Raw genomic sequence first — 23,659 nt, 5'->3', positions numbered from 1 at the left:
GTGTGTGTGGGTGTGTTTGTGTGTGTGTGAGTGAGTTGGAGGGGTCAGAGATCAGTGTGTCTGGAATACACTAAGACAAAGGAAAGGTTGTAGGAGGTAAGGTCAGAAATCACGAGGAGTCAGATTTGGTAGGTTTCTACAGCACTGCAAGGGCTTTCGTTTTTACTTGGAGAGAGGAAGGAGCCATTGGAGGTCTCTGGGTGGGGGAAGGACATCATCTGGCTCACTGTTTATCAGGGTCACTCCAGCTGCTGTGTTAAGACGAAGGGCGAAAGGAGTAGAGCAGAGGACCAGTTGGAGGCGGCCGTGGCCTTCCAGCCGGGGTGTGACGATGCTCAGAGTGCAGCTGGTGTCAGCTCCTGATCTATTTGAAAGTTAGAGTTAGCAGAGTTTCTTGGTAGACTGGGTACGTGGAGGAAATAGAGGAGTTAAAGTTTGGTTTGGTTTGGTTTGGTTTGGTCTGAGCAACTGGAGTTGCATTAACTAAGATAGGGAGGTCTGTGGAGAGAGCAGGTAATGATGAGGATTTGTAGAGCTCAGTTTGGGAGGTGTAAATGGGAAATGGCACTTAGTCTACTAGTATTAAATCTTTCCTGAGCACGTGAATGACATCTCAGCACTCCTTTCCACGGTGTGGATTGTTCCTGCATCCTGAGCCCTTTTTGGCCCACCTCTGCTTGTCCAACTTGTGTTTGGTTTTCTGGGGATAGAGTTGCCTGGCGTGTGCTTGGGGTGAGGTAAGCTGGGGGCATCAGGTTATCCCATATACAGACATGGACACTTCTCTTTTCTTTTTAAATTGTAAATCCAAGCTCAGCTTTCTCCTATTGTCTCTAAGACTTGAGTTTTCCCAAACTTATGTAGGAAGCATGGACTTTGTTCTCAAGGTGATCCCCTTTTTGAAGATAGTGGGATTTCAGCTCTGAAATTTGTTTCAGTCAGTTGCCAAACCACCATCTCATCCACGTTTTATCTTTCAAAATATGCTTATACCTCTCCATTGTTGATATTATTCCCATGAATTGTCTGTATTTTTATATTCCTAAACTATTAGTGGGTTTTTTTTGAGGGAGTTAAGATAAATGCACACATTCTATTGAAGTTAGCAAAAATCTCATTTACATACTTTTCCAGGAGCTTTCTGTTTAATATTTAGCATATTTTTTCATGCAAATATATGACTACATACTAATTTTTCCTTCAAGTAAAACAGTAAATACTGAAATGTTATATTTGTCAAAATGTTTAGAGTCAAGATGTTACACTAACTGTGATGGATTTTGCACTTCTGGCTCGTTATCTCCTGTTTTACTTTTAGAACAGTCCTCATTTGTGAAATTACAGGAGCTCCTATAACTTTTTAATACTTAAAACATATGTTGAATGTTTGAATAAATTTTAGAAGAATCGCCCATTGTTGAAGTCCTTATTCACTCTCAGGTTAACTCTCCAGTGTTTCATTAACTGATACTTGAATGCATATCTGCTAAGCATAAGATGCTGTGGAATATATAATGATTTAGAAATAGTTCTTGATCTCAAGACACTTAAGTCTATTAATACCAGAAAAAAATTACACAAAATTAAAGAAGTGGAATCAAAGGATGTAATAGTCAAATAATTTAGAATTTCAGGGAAGTTAAGAATTTTTGTAGCATGGGAAAACGAGATTTCTTCATGAAAGTGGTGGCCTTTGAGATAAGTCTTAAAGAATTGCTAGTGTTCAGTATGAGAAATGGAAATGAAGTCATTCTTAATAGTATGTGGGGAAATGAAGAGACAAGAAAATATAGTAGTTGATCCATGTTGGTTTAGCTGGATTAGAGTGAATCAAAGAGGAACAATGGAATATAAAACTGGAAAGGGTTTGGAACAAATGTGGTTGATCATAGACTATAAGAAAGAAAGAATATGTGGATTTTCCTATGAAGGTATTACTTGCCCAGTCATGTCCAACTCTTTGCGACCACATGGACTGTAGTCCACCAGGCTCCACTGTCCGTGGAATTCTCTAGGCAAGAATACTGGAGTGGGTTGCTATTCCCTTCTCCAGGGGATCTTCCCCACCCAGGGACTAAACCCAGGTCTCATGCACCGCAGGCAGATTCTTCATCACCTGAACCACCATGGAAGCCTATAAAATGTATTTTCCTATAGAAGGATACAAAAGCTTAATCAATAGGAGAGTGCTATGATCAGACCTTTTCTTTGGTAATATGATTTGAAAGAACTTGAAAGTTTAAGAATTCTGGCAGGAAGAGAGATACCTAGCATTACTCTGAGATTTGAACCTCTTTTCTGGTAGGATGTAGGTTCTGTGTCCAGCTTTATGGGAATTAGAAAAAGATAATTTGGAAAATAAGATAATAGTGATTTTGGATGTATTACAATTTAGAATGAATTTCAGGTGGAAATTATCTAGCAGGCATAGAAAATGTGAAGCTCGAGCTTTGGAAAAGAGATTTAAAAATAAAGATGTGACAGTAATGATTAAAGAACATCATATTCTCTGATCATTTTCTCTGGTTTAAGATATTTGTTACATTGAAAATTTAATGCTTACTATAATATGTATTTTAGAATTATTTTTATTTTTTATTGCAAATCTCTTGATTTAAAAAGAAACCCCATTGTGGCTTTTAAATTTCTTTTCCATGTTGGATAAATTCTTCTGCAGTGACATCATTTTTACATTTTGTTCTCAAATGTAAGATGATTATGTAATATCAGTTTATATTTTTGTGGGACAATTATAAAATCATTAGTCATTTGAGCACATTAGAAACCCAATGCCATTTTGAACAAATAATTTGAAGAAAAGGGTTGTTTTTCTCCAGGATATCAAAGCACACATTCCTCAGGGGTATCGTTGCAAATTCTGTCACTTTATCTGCTTCTCCTTAAACTAGGTGATGACTATTCTGCTACTTACATTAAGGTCAACATCAGCCATACTCCATTCTCTTCACCTAGTAAACTTAAGTGAGACTAAAGTAAGGCTCAGCAATGCTTTGATGTTTATATTTTAAATTAAACTTTTAAAATATTTAAAATCATAAACATTAGAAAGCATAATTTTTAAATAAATGTGTATGAAATGAGTTATTTTCTCTGTCTTCAATTTTACCTCCCAGGAGTTAATATTCTTAAAATGTATATTCTCATCAGTGTATTTCTGTGTATTGAGGAAGAATAGTAATGTCTGTTTTTATTTTAATAGTGTGAACTTTATTACACATATTTTCCTTCAATGTTTTTAACTAAAAATTTGTCATTACCATATTTCTTTATAATGTTCTAAGAGAAGACAACCATAGATATGAATATTATTTATTCCCTTTCAGAAGTTTTCTAAGCAGCTTTAAAAAGACGGTTAAACAACATTAAAGAATCTCTACACTGCTTTAGACAACATCAATGAATCTGAACATTATTTATGGAAAGCTACTAACATGTGATTCTAAGATTTTCAGTCATTGTTTCAAAACACACATGCTGAAGTCATTCTGTGTGCTATTCTGTTCTGGCCTCCTTCAAATTTGGGGTGATGTAATTGGGAAAAGACTGTTAAAATCTATCTTCTTAATTCCTAGCAAATTTGAGGAAGTATCAGTGATTTATAAAGGCATTATTCCCAAGAGTTTGGGAGAAACAATATTGAGTTTCCTCTATTTACAACTAGATCAGCTTTTAAAGCTATCCTGATGCATTTGGCCAGCAATTAGAAGAGGGAGGTTTAAAGGCTACTACAAGACATGAGGGAATGTTAAAATCATATGTAGTTATCATTCACAGGGTCTGCACTGAAAGAATAGAACAGAGATAGTGAATATTTGGCAAAATGCACATTTCCTTTAGAATACATTATAAGCTTAAATCAAGCCAGATGCGCACTCAGACATACAAAGACTAACTTTGTTGCTCCCTGTTCTGTCTTCTTGGCTTAGGTCTTCTTTTCATAACCTGAGATTTAATTCACAGCAGGGGAAACATCAGGAGACATGTGGACAGTCAGATTGGTAGCCTAGAACTCTGCTGAGAGCCTTGCTTTCTGGCGGCTACAGCTTTTACTCCATAGAGGCTCTGGCCAGCATTAAGTAGTGTGAAGCCAAAGTGGTGGGTGGTCTTTACAGATCACATCATTTTGTTTGGAGATTTACTAATGACAAAACTGATTGGAGTTATTAAAAACTAGAATGTAATTTAAATAATTAAATTTTAGATTCAAAATTATAAATAGAATAAGATCATTTTAATAGTATCAATAATGTTTAAATAGTATAATTTTTACAATATTTTGATGTGTTTCAATATTTTAAACTACCATTCATAGTAATAATCCTATTAGAAACACCAACTGTCAAATTGTGGCTTGGAAATTCCATGTTACAGTAGATCTCAACCCTGGACATGTGCTTTTTAGTTTATAATTTGTCATGAACAGATGATTAATACCTGACTATTTATTTAATGTTTTCACTGACTTCCAGTCTATCGTTCTTTGATGAGTTTTTACATATCTCCATGGTGTCTTCGCCTTCCTTTATTTCTTTCCCTAGAGCATCCCTGTGAGACCTATTAATTGGTCAGCACAGTGAGCTTGAGGATCTTCAACTTGCTTCATGTAACCCATTCTGTATTACGGGGCCCTCAGAGCCTCTGCCATTTTCTTTTATCTGTGCTTTAACTTCGGCCCATATTTTTCTTTAATTTATATTGTTGTACATTGATTCTAAGGGCTTCTCCAGTAGCTCAGCTGTAAAGAATTCACCTGCAATGCAGGAGAAGCGCAGGAGACCAAGGTTTAGTCCCGGGGTTGGAGAAGGAATGCTCTGGAGAAGGAAATGGCAACCCACTCCAGTATTCTTGCCTGGGAATCCCATGGACAGAGGAGCCTGGCAGACTACAGTCTGTGGGGTCACAGTTGAGCAGGACTTATTGACTAAACAACAACATATTGATTCTACTCATCTTCAACAAATCCTTTTTTCCCTTCTACTCCATTTGATTTCTCATGCAATCCTTACCCATTTTCCATATCTTTGCTTTAGTGGAGACAGTGGTCTGCCACAGTTAAGTGTATAGTCAGACACACCTGGATCCAAACTCGGTCTTGGATCTACTCTACTCAATTTTCTTAACTATAAAAGACAACTCACCCGGGTTATCATGAGCTTTTAGAAGTGAACTTGGCAGTGCCTTTGGCCCATGGTACTCAACGAACACTGTGTAGTCACATGCACATGATCCCTTACCCATAACTCTTACATTAGATGTATTTTCAGAATTCAGAATTTCGAGGCTTTTTAAAAAATAAAAAGTATACTTATTTAATATATTACATAAGATCTTTAACAGGATATGAGGCTTTTTAAAAAATAAAAAGTATACGTATTTAATATATTACATAAGATCTTTAACAGGATCTTAAACAAATGGGTATTTCATTAGGAAATTACTTCTGTATAAAGTTCATTAACCTCACATCATTACCTTCCCATCAATTCAGTTGGATAGTACCACCAAATGGGCCATTAAAAAAACTCATTTTTGAGAAATTTTGAATTTTAGAATTGTGGAAAGAGATTGGGATTCTTAAAAGGAGATTCTGCATTTTCTTATTGTGAACTGAAAATTATTCTCTCATTTTTGCTATGTGGCTATTTTCTATATTTCCTAAACATGGGACCACAGATACTTTGTCTTACCTCCAGTACCACAGTTCACTCCCTTTTCCAGGTACCCTTACCATTTTACTCTAGATTTTTTTGAGAATTAAGGGAGAGAGTGAAATAAAACTCTTTCCATGGGAGTTCCTTCACTGGACATAAGGAATTCAGGTCATGCTGATAAATTTTTTTTTCATTTCACTGAAATTTATTAGGATGTGAAATGTATAATAATATCTGTGAAGAAAAAGACACCAAAATCGTTAGTCTCCATTTCTTCCTTCATGGTTAAAAGCTGTGTCCTCATAAATATTTCAACTCAGAGGATACTTAAGCAAGATTGTGATTAGATACACTAGCAGTTTTAGGCTATGTGTATTGTTTGTTTTATATAAATATGTATGGGTTTTTAGAGAAATGGGTATTGTCTTATTGACTGCTTGGCATTGCTTTATTTTTCCCCCACTAATAAGGATCTGTATAGATTTTTAGTCCATTCCTTTCTATTTTCTATTGATTTTGGAGATATGCTATGAGAATAAAAGTAGTAATTGAATCACAGTCTGGTAATACATAATTATTATTCAGAATTGATTCCAGTATTTATTTGTTTTTTTTTAGTGTCCTACTAAAACCAAAGCAACATTTGGTGTTCACCTTAAGATAGTAGGAGACTGGACAGGTATGTAGAACATAGAGTTTTAAAATATATGCTTTGAAAATAGTAGGTTATACAATAATTTTAATGTTTAACTAATGGAACAACCAACATGTTTAGGAATGTATGTATGTTCTCAAGCTGTTGTTTTGTTTTCCTTCTTTGCTTGTACATGTTTGATATTCAAGTGTTTTTTTTTTTTCTTGTAAGATGTATTTTTGGAATTGGAATACCTTGGATATTGGTAATTGTTAATAGTGTGTTGTTCATGTGATTGTAAATCATAGATTTCTATCTGCTTGTCAGATGTACTGGCAACAGTGAGAACATTGAAATGTATGTTTTAGTAAATGTGATTTTAAAATTAGTGTATTTACTTTCAAAATATTCAACTCCTAGGATTCAGTTCAGTTCAGTTCAGTGGCTCAGTCGTGTCTGACTCTTTGTGACCCCATGGGCTGCAAAACGCCCGGCCTCCCTGTCCATCACCAACTCCTGGAGTTTACTCAAACTCATGTCCATTGAGTTGGTGATGCCATCCAACCATCTCATCCTCTGTCATCCCCTTCTCCCACCTTCAATCTTTCCCAGCATCAGGGTCTTTTCCAGTGAGTCAGTTGTTCACATCAGGTGGCCAAAGTATTGGAGTTTCAGCTTCAGCATCAGTTCTTCCAATGAATATTCAGGACTGATTTCCTTTAGGATAGACTGGTTGGATCTCTTTGCAGTCCAAGGGACTCTCAAGAGTCGTCTCCAACACCACAGTTCAGAAGCATCAATTCTTCAGTGCTCAGCTTTTTTTATAGTCCAACTCACATCCACACATGACTACTGGAAAAACCATAGCTTTGACTAGATGGACCTTTGTCAGCAAAGTAATGTCTCTGCTTTTTAATATGCTCTCTAGGTTGGTAATAACTTTTCTTCCAAGGAGCAAGCATCTTTTAATTTGCAATCACACACATCTGGTTCCTGGATGACCTTTTGCATGGTACTATCTCTGTGTGTGTGTGTGTGTGTGTGTGTGTGTATGTATATATATATATATATATATGTATATATATATATATAGCAACTCTACAGTGTCTTTGGAATGGTGGTCATTTATAATAGTCAATCTGTTGGTGATAATTTGCTCTTCTATTGATTTATTTTTATTATCTGAGAGGTGCGTTGTATTAACAGCTGTGAGTAAATAAAAGAAATATTATTCATTCTTGTATTCCCTTGGCCCAACAGAGTGACTGAAAAGTGAGTGATCAGTAAATGGTAACTTGTTGGCTGATCGTTTATTTTGGTTTCTCAAAGGAGAGGATGCCAGTGTAAATGAAGAGTAATTTTTTAATTGAGTCCTGAACTAGGAGTTGGTTTGTGAAAACTATAGGGAATCAGAAAAAGGCAGAGTCTGTGTGATCTAGGGCCATAAGAGAAGCTTCACAGTGAAGATAGAGTGTAAGCCCAACTTGAAAATCAGGCAGGTGAAGAAAGAAGGTGACCCATAGCACTGTCAAAAATCAGGCAAGGTAAATTTGTCCTTATTCAAGAAAGGTAAGTTTCTTAAATAAGGCTATCAGAAGTAAAAATAATGTTTTGGGGAGTAGTATGGTAAAACCATTTAGAGTCAACCTGATGCAGATCTTGAATGCCTTGACAAGGTGTTAGAACAGCTTAGAGGTGTTAGGAAACATTTGAAGGATTGGAAGCATCATAGGGAAAGTGGGGCTGATGACTTGCTAGTGGACAGGGTTAGGATCAAGGGAAGACTTATTGGTCCTGGAAGGTAGAGGAGAAGGAATCAGTGGAGGAGTGAGGCTGGAAACTGAGGATGTATTTGCAAGCGCAGTTTAAGAAGTTAGTATTATAAAGGGGGACTAGTTATTGTAAAAATCAGGAAAAGACAAGATGTTTTGTATCAAGGAAGGGATATTTTAGAAAAGTAAGTTGAAAAAGTTTGTGTGATACACTTAAAAATAATAGTGTGTATAAAATTCTTTGTCTATAGAAAGAGCACTCAACTTGGAGATGAGAAGAGAATGGGGAAAATATGCAACATAGAATTTAATGGGCAGACGACGAAACTAATCCAAAGATATTTGAGCAGTGATGACCTATTTGGAATCAATGAAAAAAAATCAAGCTTCAGTTCATATTATTTATTTGATAGCTTTCGAAAGAGAGTATGGTAGTTCATTGTGAGAAGGATAGTGATATTGTATAGAAATAGTAATTCCCATAATCCCAGAACTAGTTGATATAAGTAAAGAGGTTTTTTTGCACTGTTTGACAAATAAAAAATGAGTGAAGTTCTTTTCTGGTAAGAATCCCAATATAGTAAGAATTAACTTTTGCAATGAATGATAACCGATAGAATTCTATATCTGAAGGGAAACAAGCACAATGAAGTCATAATTTAATTCATCAGGGTAAGAGGAAGTTTATCATGGCTTATCACTAGCTATTATTACTGAGTTTCTTCATAAAGTTATTTTCTATTGTCATTATCTCATCATTTATTTTAATTTTTTCGATTAGGAGTTCTTAATAGTTTTAATTTTATCCTCTTTTTCAATGTACAGTGCCATGGAGGGGGAAACATGCTCATTCTCTTCAGAGAGTTCAGTTCCAGTTAAATGCTTTTCAATTAACAGACTTTATTGGTTGTTGACTTTAAATATTTGTTGGTTTGGGGGAAAATGTCAGGCATTCATGCAGAGAACCACTAAATAATTCTGCCACTGCCACTTTAGTTCAGAAAATGTTTTAGCTGTCTTATATAAATAATTATGGAAGGAAAAATGGAAATAGCATTGCTGAAATCAAGGATTATTGATTTTTATTCTAAAAGAATTGATTATTATGTATTACTCCATATTAAAAGCAGTAGGTATAGCAAATATACCAAAGAGATGCTTAAGAAGTTGAATAACAGAGGTTTACTTTTTAAACTGACTGAGAAATGTTTTACTGTGACTAGTTCTTCCCTGAAATATGTTCTGCCTGCTGAGCCTCAAGGGAAGCCCAAGAATACTGGACTGGGTAACCTGTCTCTTCTCCAGCACATCTTCCCGACCCAGGAATCGAACCAGGGTCTCCTGCATTGCAGGTGGATTCTTTACCAACTGAACTATCAGGGAAGTCCTATATGTCCCGCCTAGGCATCTCTAAAGGACAGGTTTGGTACCACCTCATGGGTCTAATCTGAGTCTAATCTGCTATGCCCAGCTGTGAGAGAACCCAAGAAGTAAATGAAGCAGCTATATGGCACAGGGCAAAGAGGCAGCAAAGTTTCCGTTTTGTTGTCCAGCCTTTGGGGCTTCCCCAGTAGCTGGGTGGTAAAGAATCTGCCTGCAGTGCAGGAGACACAGAGAGGCAGGGTCAGTCCCTGGGTTGGGAAGATCCTGTGGAGGAGGGCATGGCAACCCACTGCAGTATTCTTGCCTGGAGAATCCATGGACAGAGGAGCCTGGTGGGCTACAGTCCGTGGGATCGCAAAGAGTCAGACAGGACTGAAGCGACTGAGCGTGCACGCTGGTTGCATCTCCTAAGTACGTGAGAGACTCATCACATGTAGAAGACTCTTCAAACCTCTTTAATTCTGCAATTCAGGTTTTTCCTTGCAATGATGATGATAGAGGGGTGGAGTGAATTATCTGAGGAGATTTCTCTTTGAACTGAATTAATACCTGCTGTTTTTCTAGAATCAGTCCTGCTTTCCAATTTCAAATGTATGGTTACATTTTGATTGCCAATTGCCATGATTATCATTCTCATAGTCCCAAATATCTTTTTACTTTCTTCGTTAGGTATCATTACTACTGGATAATACCTCACCATTGGTTATTTTAATGGTTTAAGTAGCAGGTTACTCTAGAGAGATTTGACTTTTACTATAAAACATTATATACCTAATATCAATATGTAATTAATCTGAAAATCTTGTCATTGTTCCATTAAGTAATTAATGGATTGATGATAATTGGATGGACATCCAACATAAGGCCAGTTGTGTGTATCACATAATGGTTTTTCCTTGAATCTTGGTTATCAATTCCCATCCTGTCTATTTGTAAATCTTGCTGTGATCTAAAGATATGATTAACCTGAGAATTGAAAGCGGGAAAACAGGGCCATGTAACATTTTGGATTTGCCTTGTTCACATGACACATTGACACTTACGCTACTGTAAGTAGATAGCGGTCTCGTTAGAGACTGGTCCAAGAAAGAGGTGGTAACTGTCTGTCTCTGTTTTCTTCCACTCATATTAGCCAGGCATGTTTTATACTTCTTCATCTAGATCATTGCTTTTGAAAAGATTAAAACAGAATATGTGTAATATATTCTAAGTATTTTTTTTCATTTGGGGGAGCCTCTTGACAGATTATGACTACTCTAAATTATAATAATGTTTTATAGTGTTTTATAATGACATGTTCTGGAAAAATTATGACATCTACCCTACCCTAAATATATCTATGAATAGCTTTGGTTGCTGCAAAATGCAAAACAATAAAAGTACTCCTGTTGAAGGATATGCCAAAAAAAGCTATCTATAGTGACTAGAAATATGCTTTTGTTGTTTCTACGACTAGCAAATTATAATGGTTAGTCATTTGTGGAAGACAGCATTTAAACTATTTGTAAATCTTAGCTAATAAGTATTTATTAAACATTTACTTTATGCCAGACGCTGCACTAGGTTCTATAGATACAACATTGACCAAAATAGACAAGGTCCCTGCTCTCATTGAGACTGTGTTCTAGTCAACAGAGACCTCCCAGAAACAAGACAGCAAATCAATATGTAGTGTGTTAGATAATGATAAGTGCTATGAGAAAAATAAAGGTAAGGGTGTAAGAATGGTGAAGGGTGGTAGTGCTATTTTAGATAGGGGTAGTACTCTTTTAGATACAGACTTTCTGAATAGACAGGTAAGTAGATGGAAATACATCAGGTGGATTTCAAGGAAAAGTACCTTTAGGCAAAGGGAACAGTAAGTGCAAAGTCCCTGAGGTGGGGGTAACTTTGGATATTCAGGGAAGGCAGGGATCCCAGTGGGACTGGAATACAGTCAGTGAATGATGGTGGTGGGAAATGAGATCAGAGAGGATAGTGGGGGTGGTCAGACTCTATGGGCTACAGAAGGACTTGGATTTTAATCTGATTAAATTAAAAGCATGATTTTGAAGCCTACATCTGAATGATTATTTTGTTCTAGTCACTTTACCTAGTGTTTGGCAAGCCAAAATTTTTTGTTGTTAGTTTAGGGAGGAAGAAGCAAATGGTGATACCTCCGAGCATTGTAGAAAACAGGTTGAAAAAAAACAGGTCAAACTTTTTTGACGGAGGAGGAAGTATAACATCATTTTGAGATGCCTCAGTGGAGATTCTATCTCCTGCCACATGGCCCTGGTTTATGGTCTCTGGTAGCCTCACCTATCCACCGTGTCCCACCAGCTCATATACGGATGGTAATAGCTTCCTGTTACCCTTTGGATTTTTCCCCTTGCTTTAATACAGCTTCCCAGTTCTTACTCATCTGAGTCACTCGTTCCCTCTCTCAGATTCCTTCCATTTAAATGATACAGAACCGTTCCTGGATTGGGCTGGACCCAGACTATTACAGGAGGTCAGCAGATCCTCTCTGAACAGAGCCCTGAATCACTGAGGGGAGAGACAGATATATGGGAGAGAGGAGAGGGAGTGAGAACGGCTTTAAGCACTCAAACGTTCGTGTCCAAGGACTGGTGAGAAGTGCAGTGTTGCTGGAACTAAGTGGAAATGTTTTAGGGAATAAAGTCTAAGAAGTGCCCCAAAACTGGATATGATAGGCATTTGCAGGCTTCGGTTTTTATTATAAATGTTATGGAGACTCATTGGAGGATTCTGATTAGGGTATGACTCATATTTTAAAGTGGTGAAATTTCCATACAAACTGTGAAATTATTTGTTCTAGTTCTGTGAAAAATACCGTTGGTAGCTTGATAGGGATTGCATTGAATCTATAGATTGCTTTGGGTAGAATAGCCATTTTAACAATATTGATTCTTCCAATCCATGAACACGGTATGTTTCTCCATCTGTTTGTGTCCTCTTTGATTTCTTTCATCAGTGTTTTATAGTTTTCTATGTATAGGTCTTTGGTTTCTTTAGGTAGATATACTCCTAAGTATTTTATTCTTTTTGTTGCAATGGTGAATGGTATTGTTTCCTTAATTTCTCTTTCTGTTTTTTCATTGTTAGTATATAGGAATGCAAGGGATTTCTGTGTGTTAATTTTATATCCTGCAACTTTACTATATTCATTGATTAGCTCTAGTTTCTGGTAGAGTCTTTAGCTCCAACTAATAAAAAAAATAAAAAATAAAAAATAAAAATATATATATATATATTAAGCAGCCCTCATCCACTTAATTATATGTGGAATCACTTTTTCTTAGATCATGCCTATACCTGCACAAATAAACTGGCTGAAATTCAGGCTAAAAAAAAAAAATAAATAAATAAAAAATAAAGTGTTGAAAAAGAATATGATGGGGTGGGCATGAGTGGAAGTCAGGAGATAAGAGAGAAGCTCTTGCTGACTTCTAAACGAGAAGAAATGCTAGTTACGCACAGGGTGATAGAGACTGGAGCTTGAGAAGTGGATGGATCTTGAAGATGTATCTTTCAAATTTTGTGGATCCTTTGGGGGTGGGTTATAAAAAAGCTATGAATTGTATATAACGTCAAGGTTTTCAGTTTCCTTAAGTGGACTGTGTTGCTGCTTGTTAAGATAAAGAACACTGTGGCGTATTAGGAGGATAAGAGTGGACATTGAGAGTTCAGTTCCATACATCTTAAATTTGAGAGCTCTAAGTGAGCGATCTAAACTTGGGAACCATTAGTACCTTCATGGATTTAAATCCTTGACTCTGGTCAGGATCACCTAGGGCAGTAATTCTCAATTATGTACGATCCAGCATCGTGTTTTGTAACATTTTATATGCCACTTTACATTCTTAAAATTAAATGTACAGATATTATATACACAAATGATTTATAAAAAATCAATAAAATGTTCTAACAGTATAAAGGAGCTGTGTAAATAACTTATAGTAAATGATTTACATTCAGTATTTAAATTTTTAGGCATGACTACACTGGAAGTCAAAATGAAATAGGTGATTTATAGCCACATACAAAATGAGTATCAATAAGACAGTTCCAAATGCAGGCTCCCAATGCCAAATACTGTTGAGGCCAAGCTTCTTTATGTGGTGTGCTTTCAAAATGGTAAATATATTTTGGTTAAGTTCTAAGCACAATTGGGTACAATATTACTTATTTTTCAGTGTGGTTACAGTGCTAGAAATTCCAGTGTATATTTAAATCACGCAAAGTCTTTATAATTATAAACGAGTTTTTCATTTACAAGAAAGTCCAGAAAGTCATTTGAAAAGCGTATGTGGGGTTGACAGTTTCTTTTTGCACAGTATTCTCCACAAATTATAAGATGTTTGCTGTTTCTGATCTCTACTCTGTAAATGTCAGTAGTATATCATAACTGTGAAAGCCAAGTTGCCTCCATGAGGTCTCAAAACTGCCTGTAAGAGTGGTATTCTTGATCAAGAGCAACTAGTTTAAGAAATGTGTATAGACAGAGAAGAAATCTAACTAAGCCCTGAGACATATCAACACATTGAGCTCAGCATAGGTGATTAAGAAAGAGTGGTCACTGAAGAAAAAGAGGAACCTGAGGCAAGTCTGAGTCCTGGACACCACGGGACGGTGTTGGGACAAATGCTGCTGAAAAGTGGAGTAAAATGAGGGCCGAAGTAAGGACCTTAGGAATCGTGATTTAATGGAGTTCTGGGAACAAAAGACAATAACAGTAAGAGAAGAACTGGAGATGGTAAATAGAGACAGATCTGGTGTGTTGGAGTCAGCTCCTATGAGCTTACTGGGTTATTGGGTGCTTCTTTTCCAGCTCTGCATTCCGTGAAGTCAAGTTTCATAGCTTTAAGTCATCCACAATGTGACTCTTCATTCCATAGAAATTGACAAACACCGTAAAGTAGGGTTAGAAGAATTTTTAAGACCTGGCTATTAAATATTTGTCAGCATATCCCTGGACAAATTCTAAGGAGTTTGGATGTAAAATGAAGTAAAGAAATAGGGCAGTAGTTGAATGGGAGGAAGACATAGGGAGAAGGCGGATATAAGTTTAGAGTGAGTAGAAAATAAATGTATGCATTTTTATCTGTTTATATATATGCATGCTAAGTCTTTTCAGTTGTGTCTGACTTTTTGTGACCCTATGGGTTGTAGCCTGCCAGTCTCCTTGTCCATGGGATTGTCCAGACAAGAATATTGCAATGGGTTGCCATTCCCTCTCCAAAGGATCTTCCTGACCCAGGAATCAAACCCACATCTCTTATGTATCCTGCATTGAAAGGCAGTTTCTTTTACCACTAGCACCACCTGGGAAGCCCAGTTTATATATTTATATATATATGTACGTATACTGAGTGTAAACAATTATATTTATATATGCCTGAGGACAATATGAAAAATAAGATTGAAGTAGAGATGGCAATATAAGGATGAGAGTCTTGTGGAAACTTCCTGATTGATGCTTTTGAACTGTGGTGTTGGAGAAGACTCTTGAGAGTCCCTTGGACTGCCAGGAGATCAAACCAGACAATCCTAAAGGAAATCAGCCCTGAATATTCTTTGGAAGGACTGATGCTGAAGCTCCAATACTTTGGCCACCTGATGCGAAGGCCTGACTCATTAGAAAAGACCCTGACACTGGGAAAGATTGAAGGCAGGAGGAGAAGGGGATAACAGAGGATGAGATGATTGGATGGCATCATCAACTCAATGGACATGAGTTTGAACAAGCTCTGGGAGTTGGTGATGGACAGAGAAGCCTGGCATGTTCCTTGGGGTTGCAGAGTTGGGCTCAACTAACTGACTGAACTGAACTGAACTGAGAGATGTAAATAATGATAGTGCTGGAGAGTTAGAGGGTATAATTACAGGAGCAAAGTCCATAAGGGTCTCCTAATGGATTCTAAGAGAACTGGATTCCAATGTACAAGTGAAGAGCTGATCTCTGACAAGGCAGCTGGGCAAGTTTATGCTTTACAGGAAGACAGAGAAGATGGTTATAGAGCATCTCTTCTGATTGAAGTGAGTGGAATGGGATTTCTCTTCTGATTCCTTCCGTGTTCTTGGTGAAATAAATAGTAAGGTTGTTTCTGAGAATGGGGAATTTTTTGAATTTTGAATTTTGCGGAGAAGGAAGAAAGTGTAATGTGTCATTTGAAGTAGTAAATCAATGAGTGAAGCATGATGGTCCTTCTGAGCAGCCTACTGAGATATGTGGTTCAAAATTTAAAGTGAGACAAGTCAGAATAATTGTGAGTTTTTTCCAGGCATGGTCCAGTTCTTCAGATTAGCTATTGAGCAGGTGGGGAGTTGGATTTCACCAGCATTGGTCCATTCCTGATTAAATTCACTATAGCTGTCACCTCCAATCCATTCTCTGCACTGTAACCATAGAAACTTCAAAGCATGAATCCAATTAAATCCCTGCTTTTACTTTAAACACATTAATAGCTTCCCTTGCTCCTAGGATAAAGCAAAAAAAAAAAAAATCCTTCCAATGGCCTGGAAAGGCCTCCTTGCACAGTCCCTGACCTACCTTTCATCTTGATTGAGTTTTTTTCTTCTTTGCACAACAGTACCCTTGGCTTTTCTGTCCCTCTTGCTTCCCTTGCTGCCTCCCCCCTTTACGTAATTCTGATCCATATGGCCACAGTAGTCTCTACCACCCTCTCCCACCCCTACCCACGTAGGCACCTAGTATCTTTAAATCATAGCTCAGGAGCCACTTCTTCTACGAAGCCTTCTAGACGTCTTGGTTTGTTGTTTCTTATATGCTGCTGTCAACTATATTTCTTTTCTTGAGAGTGCTTATCTCCACTGGTAACTGTATATTCAAAGTGTGATCATTGGTAGAACAAGTTTTCTCCAGTATACTGAAATCATTATCGTAGTAGGGACCTGTGTCTCTTTTTGCTCACCGTTGTACTCAAGGACCCATTAAAATGGTTGTTTTAAATAAATGTGAATATTTGATAAGGGATGAGAGGAAGGGAGGGTGGAAGGAAAGGAGGAGAGAGAAGGAGGAAGGAAGGAAGGAAGAGGGAGGAAGGGAGGGAGGAGGAAGGGAGGGGAGATCAGGTAAGCAAGCAGGAAGGTGTATCCTCTGCTTCCTGAAAAATCACCAGCGGTGGGGCAGTGGTCAGAGATGTAAAGGTAATACTGTGGCCACCCAGATGAAGGCGGCAAAGGATGAGATGGCATCACTGACTCCATGGACGTGAGTGCGAGCAATGGAGATAGTAAAGGACAAGAAGTTTGGTGTGCTGCAGTTCATGGGGTCTCCAAGAGTTGGACACAACTTAGCAACCAAATAACAACAATAAGGTGCCTTGGGAGGGAGATTTGGGAGGCTTTTGGCACCAAAATGAGTGTAATGGAAAAAAAACAGGACTTGTCTGAGAGTGAGAGATTGTTCCAGGGGGAGAAACAGCTTGAATGACAGCTCAGAAGGGTGAATTATCATGGAAATCCAGGACAGTATCATGCCATTGGAAAGCAGACTGGGATGGCATCCAGAGGTCATGTCATGGAGGAGCTTGTAGAAATTACTAAAAAGTGTGGCCTTTTTTTCTAAAGATGTTGGGGAAAAACCGAAGGGTTTAAAACAGGAATGGAAATCAGATTTGTACTTGTATGTGTCACCCTACTGGTATTATACAGATTGGAAAGGAGAAAGACTAGGTTAGAAACGAAGATACCAAGATCTGTCATGGTGTCAAGCAAGCTGTGCGTACATGGTAAGTCACCTCAGCTTGGCCTGTTCTTTGTGACTCTGTGGTCTGAAGCCCACCAGGCTCCTCTGTCCGTGAGATTCTCCAGGCAAGAATACTGGAGTGGGTTCCCATGCCCTCCCTCAGGGCATCTTCCTGATCCAGGGATCAAACTCATGTTTCTTTTTCCTCCTGTGTTGGTGGGCAGGTTCTTTACTGCTGGGAAGTAAAGAACCTGGGAAGCCCGTCAAGCAAAACGAGGAGATAAGAATGCTGTTTTGTGACCAAAGAAGTCGGACTGAACAGTAGCTGTAGGAAGGCATTATTGCTAACCTTATAAAAATCATCTTTGGGAGAAAATGCAGAGAAGTTTGGGGATGGTAGAAATTGCTGTGAATTACTGAGTAAAGTGGAGGCCAGTAAGTAGAGAGAATCTGTGTTCAAAGAGAAGCACATAGCAAATGGGCCTATTTCTGAATTCTTCCTATTTCTAAATTGCCCCAGAACTCTGAGAGGGATTGAATTTATATTGGTCTGGCCTTTTATTAGTGGTGGGTGATAAGTAGCAAATCCATTGGCAATTACTTCTATATCTATCTGTCTGGGTAAATATCTGTCTTGAGGTATGTATTATTTGTATTATGAAACACATTATAACTCTAGCCTCATGTGAATCTATGTAGAAATCATTGAGGACAATTAGTTAATATGATGTAATTTAACATAACTCATTTGCCATCATAATATAGTAAATCATTCAATAAATATGAGCTGCACTTAAATCCCATATTTCATAGTCTGAGAATTCAAGGAAGTTTTTCTGTCAGGGAAATGAGAAATTTGTATTACCATTTAAATGCCCATCTGTGCTCAGGAGAGAGGATAAATTGTTTTCCCCTTGGTTTCTCAGTTTATGAACATGAAATCTATGCTGTCATTTTTTAGTAGATGACAGCTCTCTTATAATGCCACAGAAAATATAGAGATTGCTTAGTAAATGACTGGAATTCACTACTCATTAAGTTCCATTCTAGTTCAGTTATTTTATAACTCCAAAGATAGGGAAAAATACAAAATTTTTCCCTCTTTAATCCAATAAAAATATTACTTTTTATTTTTGAAAATAAGCAAATTATTCAATTTCTGGACCTGGAAGTAGAATTATTATAGCAAAGTGGTTTGTTTGCATGGATTGTTATGTTTTTATTATGAACTGTTCGGTTCCTAAGTTTGGCTTCTCTTTTATCTACTATTTTCTGCTTGATTTTACTATATAGCATTAAGGAAAATAAGAATAGTGATGGGCTTCCCCAGAGCCCAGTGTTTAAGACTCTGCTCCACTAAGGGGGCACAGTTGGATCCCAGTTCAGGGAATTAAGATCCTGCATGCTATACAGCGCAGCCAAAGAAAAGAATAATAAGAAATTTTCTTGGTAACATAATTTCTTAAGCAATGTCAAAAATATGACAATAATGTCCTGGGTGGTCAAGAAAGAATATGTCATTTTGCCAAGCTAGTCTGGTGGTAACGGACTAAATAATTTAAAAGCCAAAAAGACAAAAATTTTGTTACATTTTCATTATCATGAGGAACATTTTTAAGTACTCATTTGTTTGATGTAATTGTTAAGCACTTTATAAAGGACGCTAAATGAATATGGTTCCTGTTTCCTATTTGTAAAACTGTAATTTTTAAAGCAAAATTGTAACTTAATGGATTATAATCATGCAGACAGTGTTCTTTAAGTCATCCAAATGAACACACCTAAGACATTAAGTACGTTAATGCCAAAAGAAGATACTTATCTTCCAGTGATTCAAAGGCAATTGAGTCAGGGAACTTTGGGAATAGAGTCTGGTAAAAATACTATTGCTCTTATTATGATTTTTGAACTTTAACAAAGGGAGGAAGGTTCAGGATTTCATAAACAAATATAAATAGAATGGAAAAACTAAATACTTCCATGAAATGAGATTTTGAGACAATTTGGGGGTGACAAATTATGGACATGGAATGCTAAGGAACACCAAGAAATATAGTTTGAGTAGGTAATAGAGTTAGGGAAGAAGAGTTAAAATAGGATCTGTCACAGAGTACTGAAAAAGAGAAGGCGATCTTATTTTTTGTTGGCACTCTATTAAGAAACTAGTAAAATGTCTTGAGATGGAGCTACCAAATAATTAGAAGGAAGGGAAAGGCTAGAAGGTCCATGCAGAAAAGTGTGTATGTCCTAGACATTACCTAGCAGAGAGTTATGCCGCTGACTGGAGCAAATAAGAAAATACATTTTAAGATTGTCCTTCAGGAATCGTCAACTGATCTGTCATCCTTTCTCCCCCCAGCTCCTTTCCCTCATTTGTGATGTATTTGTCTGACATTGGACTTGCACAATGACAGTGAGAAGCTTTTGCTGCTGCTGGAATGGTGGACTTTTCCGTGGTGGTTTGGTATATTGTGTCTTTGCTGGTTGAGATGTAGTACTCAACCTTATAGACTTTCAGAGTTGGCAGAGAGCACAGTAAAAAAGACAACCAGGGTTAAGAAGCAAACTGAAAGGAAATCATAATGTATCTGTTTCCTTTTTTAGGCCTAGGAATCCCTTTATATGAATAGATACTCCTATTCTTGCTTCTTCCACAGGGCAGAAACAGAGGCAACAGTTTTCAGTCATCCTTTAAAAAGTCCTTAATTGTATTTATTACATATTGTATTAATTGTTTATGTAGCTAGAGGAGTTGGTCTTTATTATGTAAACTTCCAATAAAAAAATTTCCTGAGTCTTCTGAAGGCAGCCATTTTGTGTTCACTGTTTTTTCATATTAAAAGGAAATCAAGAGAAAAAAAACTGATATAACTTCAATGAGAATTGAGAATCAAGTGACATAAAGAAAATTAAAGACTTTTAGAAGAATAAAATAGTTGAAAGGGACATGCAGTTTCTCTAGATATAAAGGTAAGATATTTAAAACTCTTAATTCTTCCCCAAATAATTTACAACCTTAATATAATTTCAATTAAAATGAGAACTCAAGATAAAAAATAATATTAATTATTTGAAGAAAACCCACAAAAACAATAAAAAATGAGTAACAAGAAAGGCTAGAAAAATTTGAGTAGCAGCATAGAACTGGCTCTATTAAAACATGTTATAAAGTGAAATTGATTTTAGAAACAAGCCAAGAATTTACAAAGCAAAATCATATGCCTAGGAAAAAAGTGTTAGTCGCTCAGTAGTGTCTGACTCTTTACGATCCCATGGACTATAGCCCGCCACTCTCCTCTGTCCATATAATTCTCCTGGCAAGAAGACTGGAGGGGGTTGCCATTTCTTACTTCAGGGGATCTTCCTGGCAAAGAGATCGAACCCGGGTCTCCTGCCTTGCAGGTAGGTTTTTTACCATCTGAGCCACCAGGGAAGCCCCATATGTCTAGGAACTTGAAGCTGTTAAGTGGATGAGCTGAGATTTTAACTCAGGCTCATATTATGCTAAAGAACGTGCTTTTTATAATTTACTACACTGTCTCCAATATAGTTCAGTTAGTTTAAGCACTGTGCCACTAGAGCAAAAAAGACAAGAAATATATTAAAAAAGGAAAATAATTTAGAACAGAATTTAATCCGTGGAAATACATATCACATGATAAAAGAAGCTCCATAAATCAATGCGAAGTGTTAGTTTGTAAATAATTAAAGCATCTTAAATAATTAAATCTTTTTCTCCGATGACCAAAAATTATCTCCAGATATGTTAAGTGCACGTGTGCCCAATCGCTCAGTCATGTCCGACTCTTTGCGACCCCATGTACTCTAGCCTGCCTGCTTCAGTACCTAACCTTATTATGCACAAAATAAAAATAAAAACAAAGTTTTTACTGGTAGGCATATTTTGTGAAGGCCTCTTCAAGGGATAGGAATCCAAATTGGCCCTGAAATCTTGGTCAAGGTTTGGTTAAAGGAAGGAGAAGTGCTGGGATCGGGAATGCAGGAGAAAAACAAAAAAAACAAAAAACAGGGAGATGGGGGAATCCCAAATTTGTCCAAGGAAAGAGCCTAATGAAGGAAGTGAATTTATATATTTGCTTGTTGCTCTTCCCTAATCTATCATTTCATAGGCTTGGTCTTTGACCGGGAGATCCTGTGTTTAAGAACAGTTGGTTTTGATAGGTTTCAAAGGCCCATACATTTCACACCATTAATTTTGTGTGCCCCAGGTTTTAGGGTAGGACTTCATAAAAAAGAACCCTCCAGTTTCTTTGGATCTTGGGTAAAATTGCCTATTCTTTTTTGAATATGCACCCAGAAAGCAAGGACTGAATTAGTATCAAGCTGAGCCTTGATCACTTTGAGGTGTTTCTTTTGTTGAATGCCAACATTGTCAAAAAAGTGCATTTGCTGTGACAAATGAAAAGAAAACATTTTTCTTGAGAGGAAGATTGTGGAAAGCTTAGTAGCAATAATGTGTGCATCTAAAAATGCCTCTGTTACTTGCTTTCACTTTCCTTGAACCTCCATTCTTTTTTTTCCCCACCCTGTCAATTTTTGTAGTTTAGCCTCAGTGGCAATAGAAGAGAATACACATTCTGTAAGAAGGCCAGTAATAGACGTGGCTTCATTGATGTGTTTAGAGGCCAGCAAGTCTGTTTGCAGTTCTTTCAAAGGCTGCTTTTGATTTTTTTTTTAAATAGTATGTTTAACAAATGGGAGCTAGAATAATGAACGTTAAAAAGGAATAGACTTTTATTACTGGGCTTGCTCTGAAAATAAAGGTGTCCATTAAATAGTTTTTCTTTGTTTTTGCATTGCCTACCTTCAGACTACAGTGCTGAAAGTACCAGATGTGTAGACACACAGATTGTATATATGACCCTGCTGCGTTTTTCTCTTATGTAATCCTCAGGCAAGAAGAAAATGGGGGAGGTGGGGGCAGAAAGGGAATGCAGTATTTTCTCTGTGGAGAATGAGGCAGAGGCATATGGTAGAAAGAACACTTGACTGTCAGTTTTTAAGGTTTGCTTCTGTTTCTGTTTTTTTTTGTTGTTTGTTTCTGTTTTTTAAATCTCTTTGCCTTAGTAACACAGCAGTACTATATGCCTTATCTTAATGTGGAAAATATTTAAATAAGATTATTATGGCTCTCTTACAACATATCTATTTAGTCTAACTCTCTGGTTCCTTTCCACTATTAACCCACTTTATCTGAAGTCTCAGGGTATACAGCTGAAGGCTTTTCCAATGCTAAGACCAACTGATGTGCACAGTGCTCTTGATCACATTTTGAAGCATTACTAACAACATGAAAAATTCAGATAATTTGACCTACATACTCTTTGTCTATTCTATCTTTCAATCTCCTTATGAATCTACAGCCATAATTTCTAAGCTAATAAATTCAAAGCAAGAGAAAAAGAATGTCACTGAGACACAAGTAGTTACAAGAACACCTTATTAAGCCAAGTTCATTTCATTTATTCTTTTAGGATCAAACAATTTAAGAACTTCCTAAAATGGAATAAACACATAAATAATTAGGTTCTTAAAAGCCAGAAATAGAGAAATAAGAAAACATTAAGTAAAAGAAAATTTTTTTAACTTAAGAATTAATTATTTGCTTTAAATGAACATTGAAATTCTTGCTGGCTGGAAATTGCTAGAATATACTCTGCTCTTTGCATATGTTACATGACCCTCTTCATTTTCTCCTTGGAGGATACTCCTCACTTGTCAATTTGCTAAAGAGTTGCTTCTTTTGGATGGAGGGAAGAGATGGACACGAACACACTGCTTTAAAAGGGATAACCAACAAGGACCTACTGTATAGCATATGTAACTCTGCTCAATTTTATGTGGCAGCCTGGAGTTTAGGGGAGAATGGATACACGTGTATGTATGGCTGAGTCCCTTCATTGTTCACCTGAAGCTATCACAACATTGTTTGTTAGTAGGCTATACTCCAATACAAAATAAAAAGTTTAAAAAAATAATAATAAAATAAATCTCTTTGCCTTTTGCTAGTCATTTGGCCCTGGACCAGCTAGTCACCAGTCTGGTTTTTAGGTTGCTCACCTTGAACGTGTTGCATTGATATAATTTTCTCATTTCCAAGCTCATTGCTGATGTAAAGCTGTATAATTCTTTGCAGAGAAATATATCCTAAAATGCAGATAAAATTCTACATTGAGTAAAAATGATAACAGAGTCACTGAGATATAGTTGAGAAAAATCTCCCAGGGAATATTGTGGAGAATAAATGCCAAGTATGGGAGTTTCGTGTTTGTTTTCTTTATAGCTCCTATTAGGGTATTTATTTGTTTATTAGCTCTGGTTGTATGTACTGTGCCCTATGTTCTTATCTTCTGAGGTTACAAGTGCAGACTTGCTTTTTTCCCTCCTTGAGTAACACAAGTATAGATTCTGTTTTTTTGTGTGTTCCTTTGACATTGGCCTTAATATTTGTGAAGAAGGTAGT

General features: G+C 36.9%; 1 protein-coding gene across 2 annotated transcripts in view; it reads left to right on the top strand.

Annotated features, from left to right (window-relative positions):
* NOX4 (NADPH oxidase 4) overlaps positions 1-23,659 on the top strand; it is a 171,809-nt gene that overhangs the window by 88,620 nt on the left and 59,530 nt on the right. For both annotated transcript variants that reach the window (XM_043876528.1, XM_043876535.1), the window contains one exon: positions 6,291-6,351. In XM_043876528.1, the coding sequence (XP_043732463.1) occupies positions 6,291-6,351 (61 nt within the window). The remainder of the gene's footprint in view (positions 1-6,290; positions 6,352-23,659) is intronic.

The sequence above is a fragment of the Cervus elaphus genome, chromosome 2 (assembly GCF_910594005.1).
Source record: "Cervus elaphus chromosome 2, mCerEla1.1, whole genome shotgun sequence".
NCBI classification, from domain to species: domain Eukaryota; kingdom Metazoa; phylum Chordata; class Mammalia; order Artiodactyla; family Cervidae; genus Cervus; species Cervus elaphus.
The sequence above is the reverse complement of the archived record's forward strand: the minus strand, read 5'-3'. Positions and strand labels throughout refer to the sequence as shown.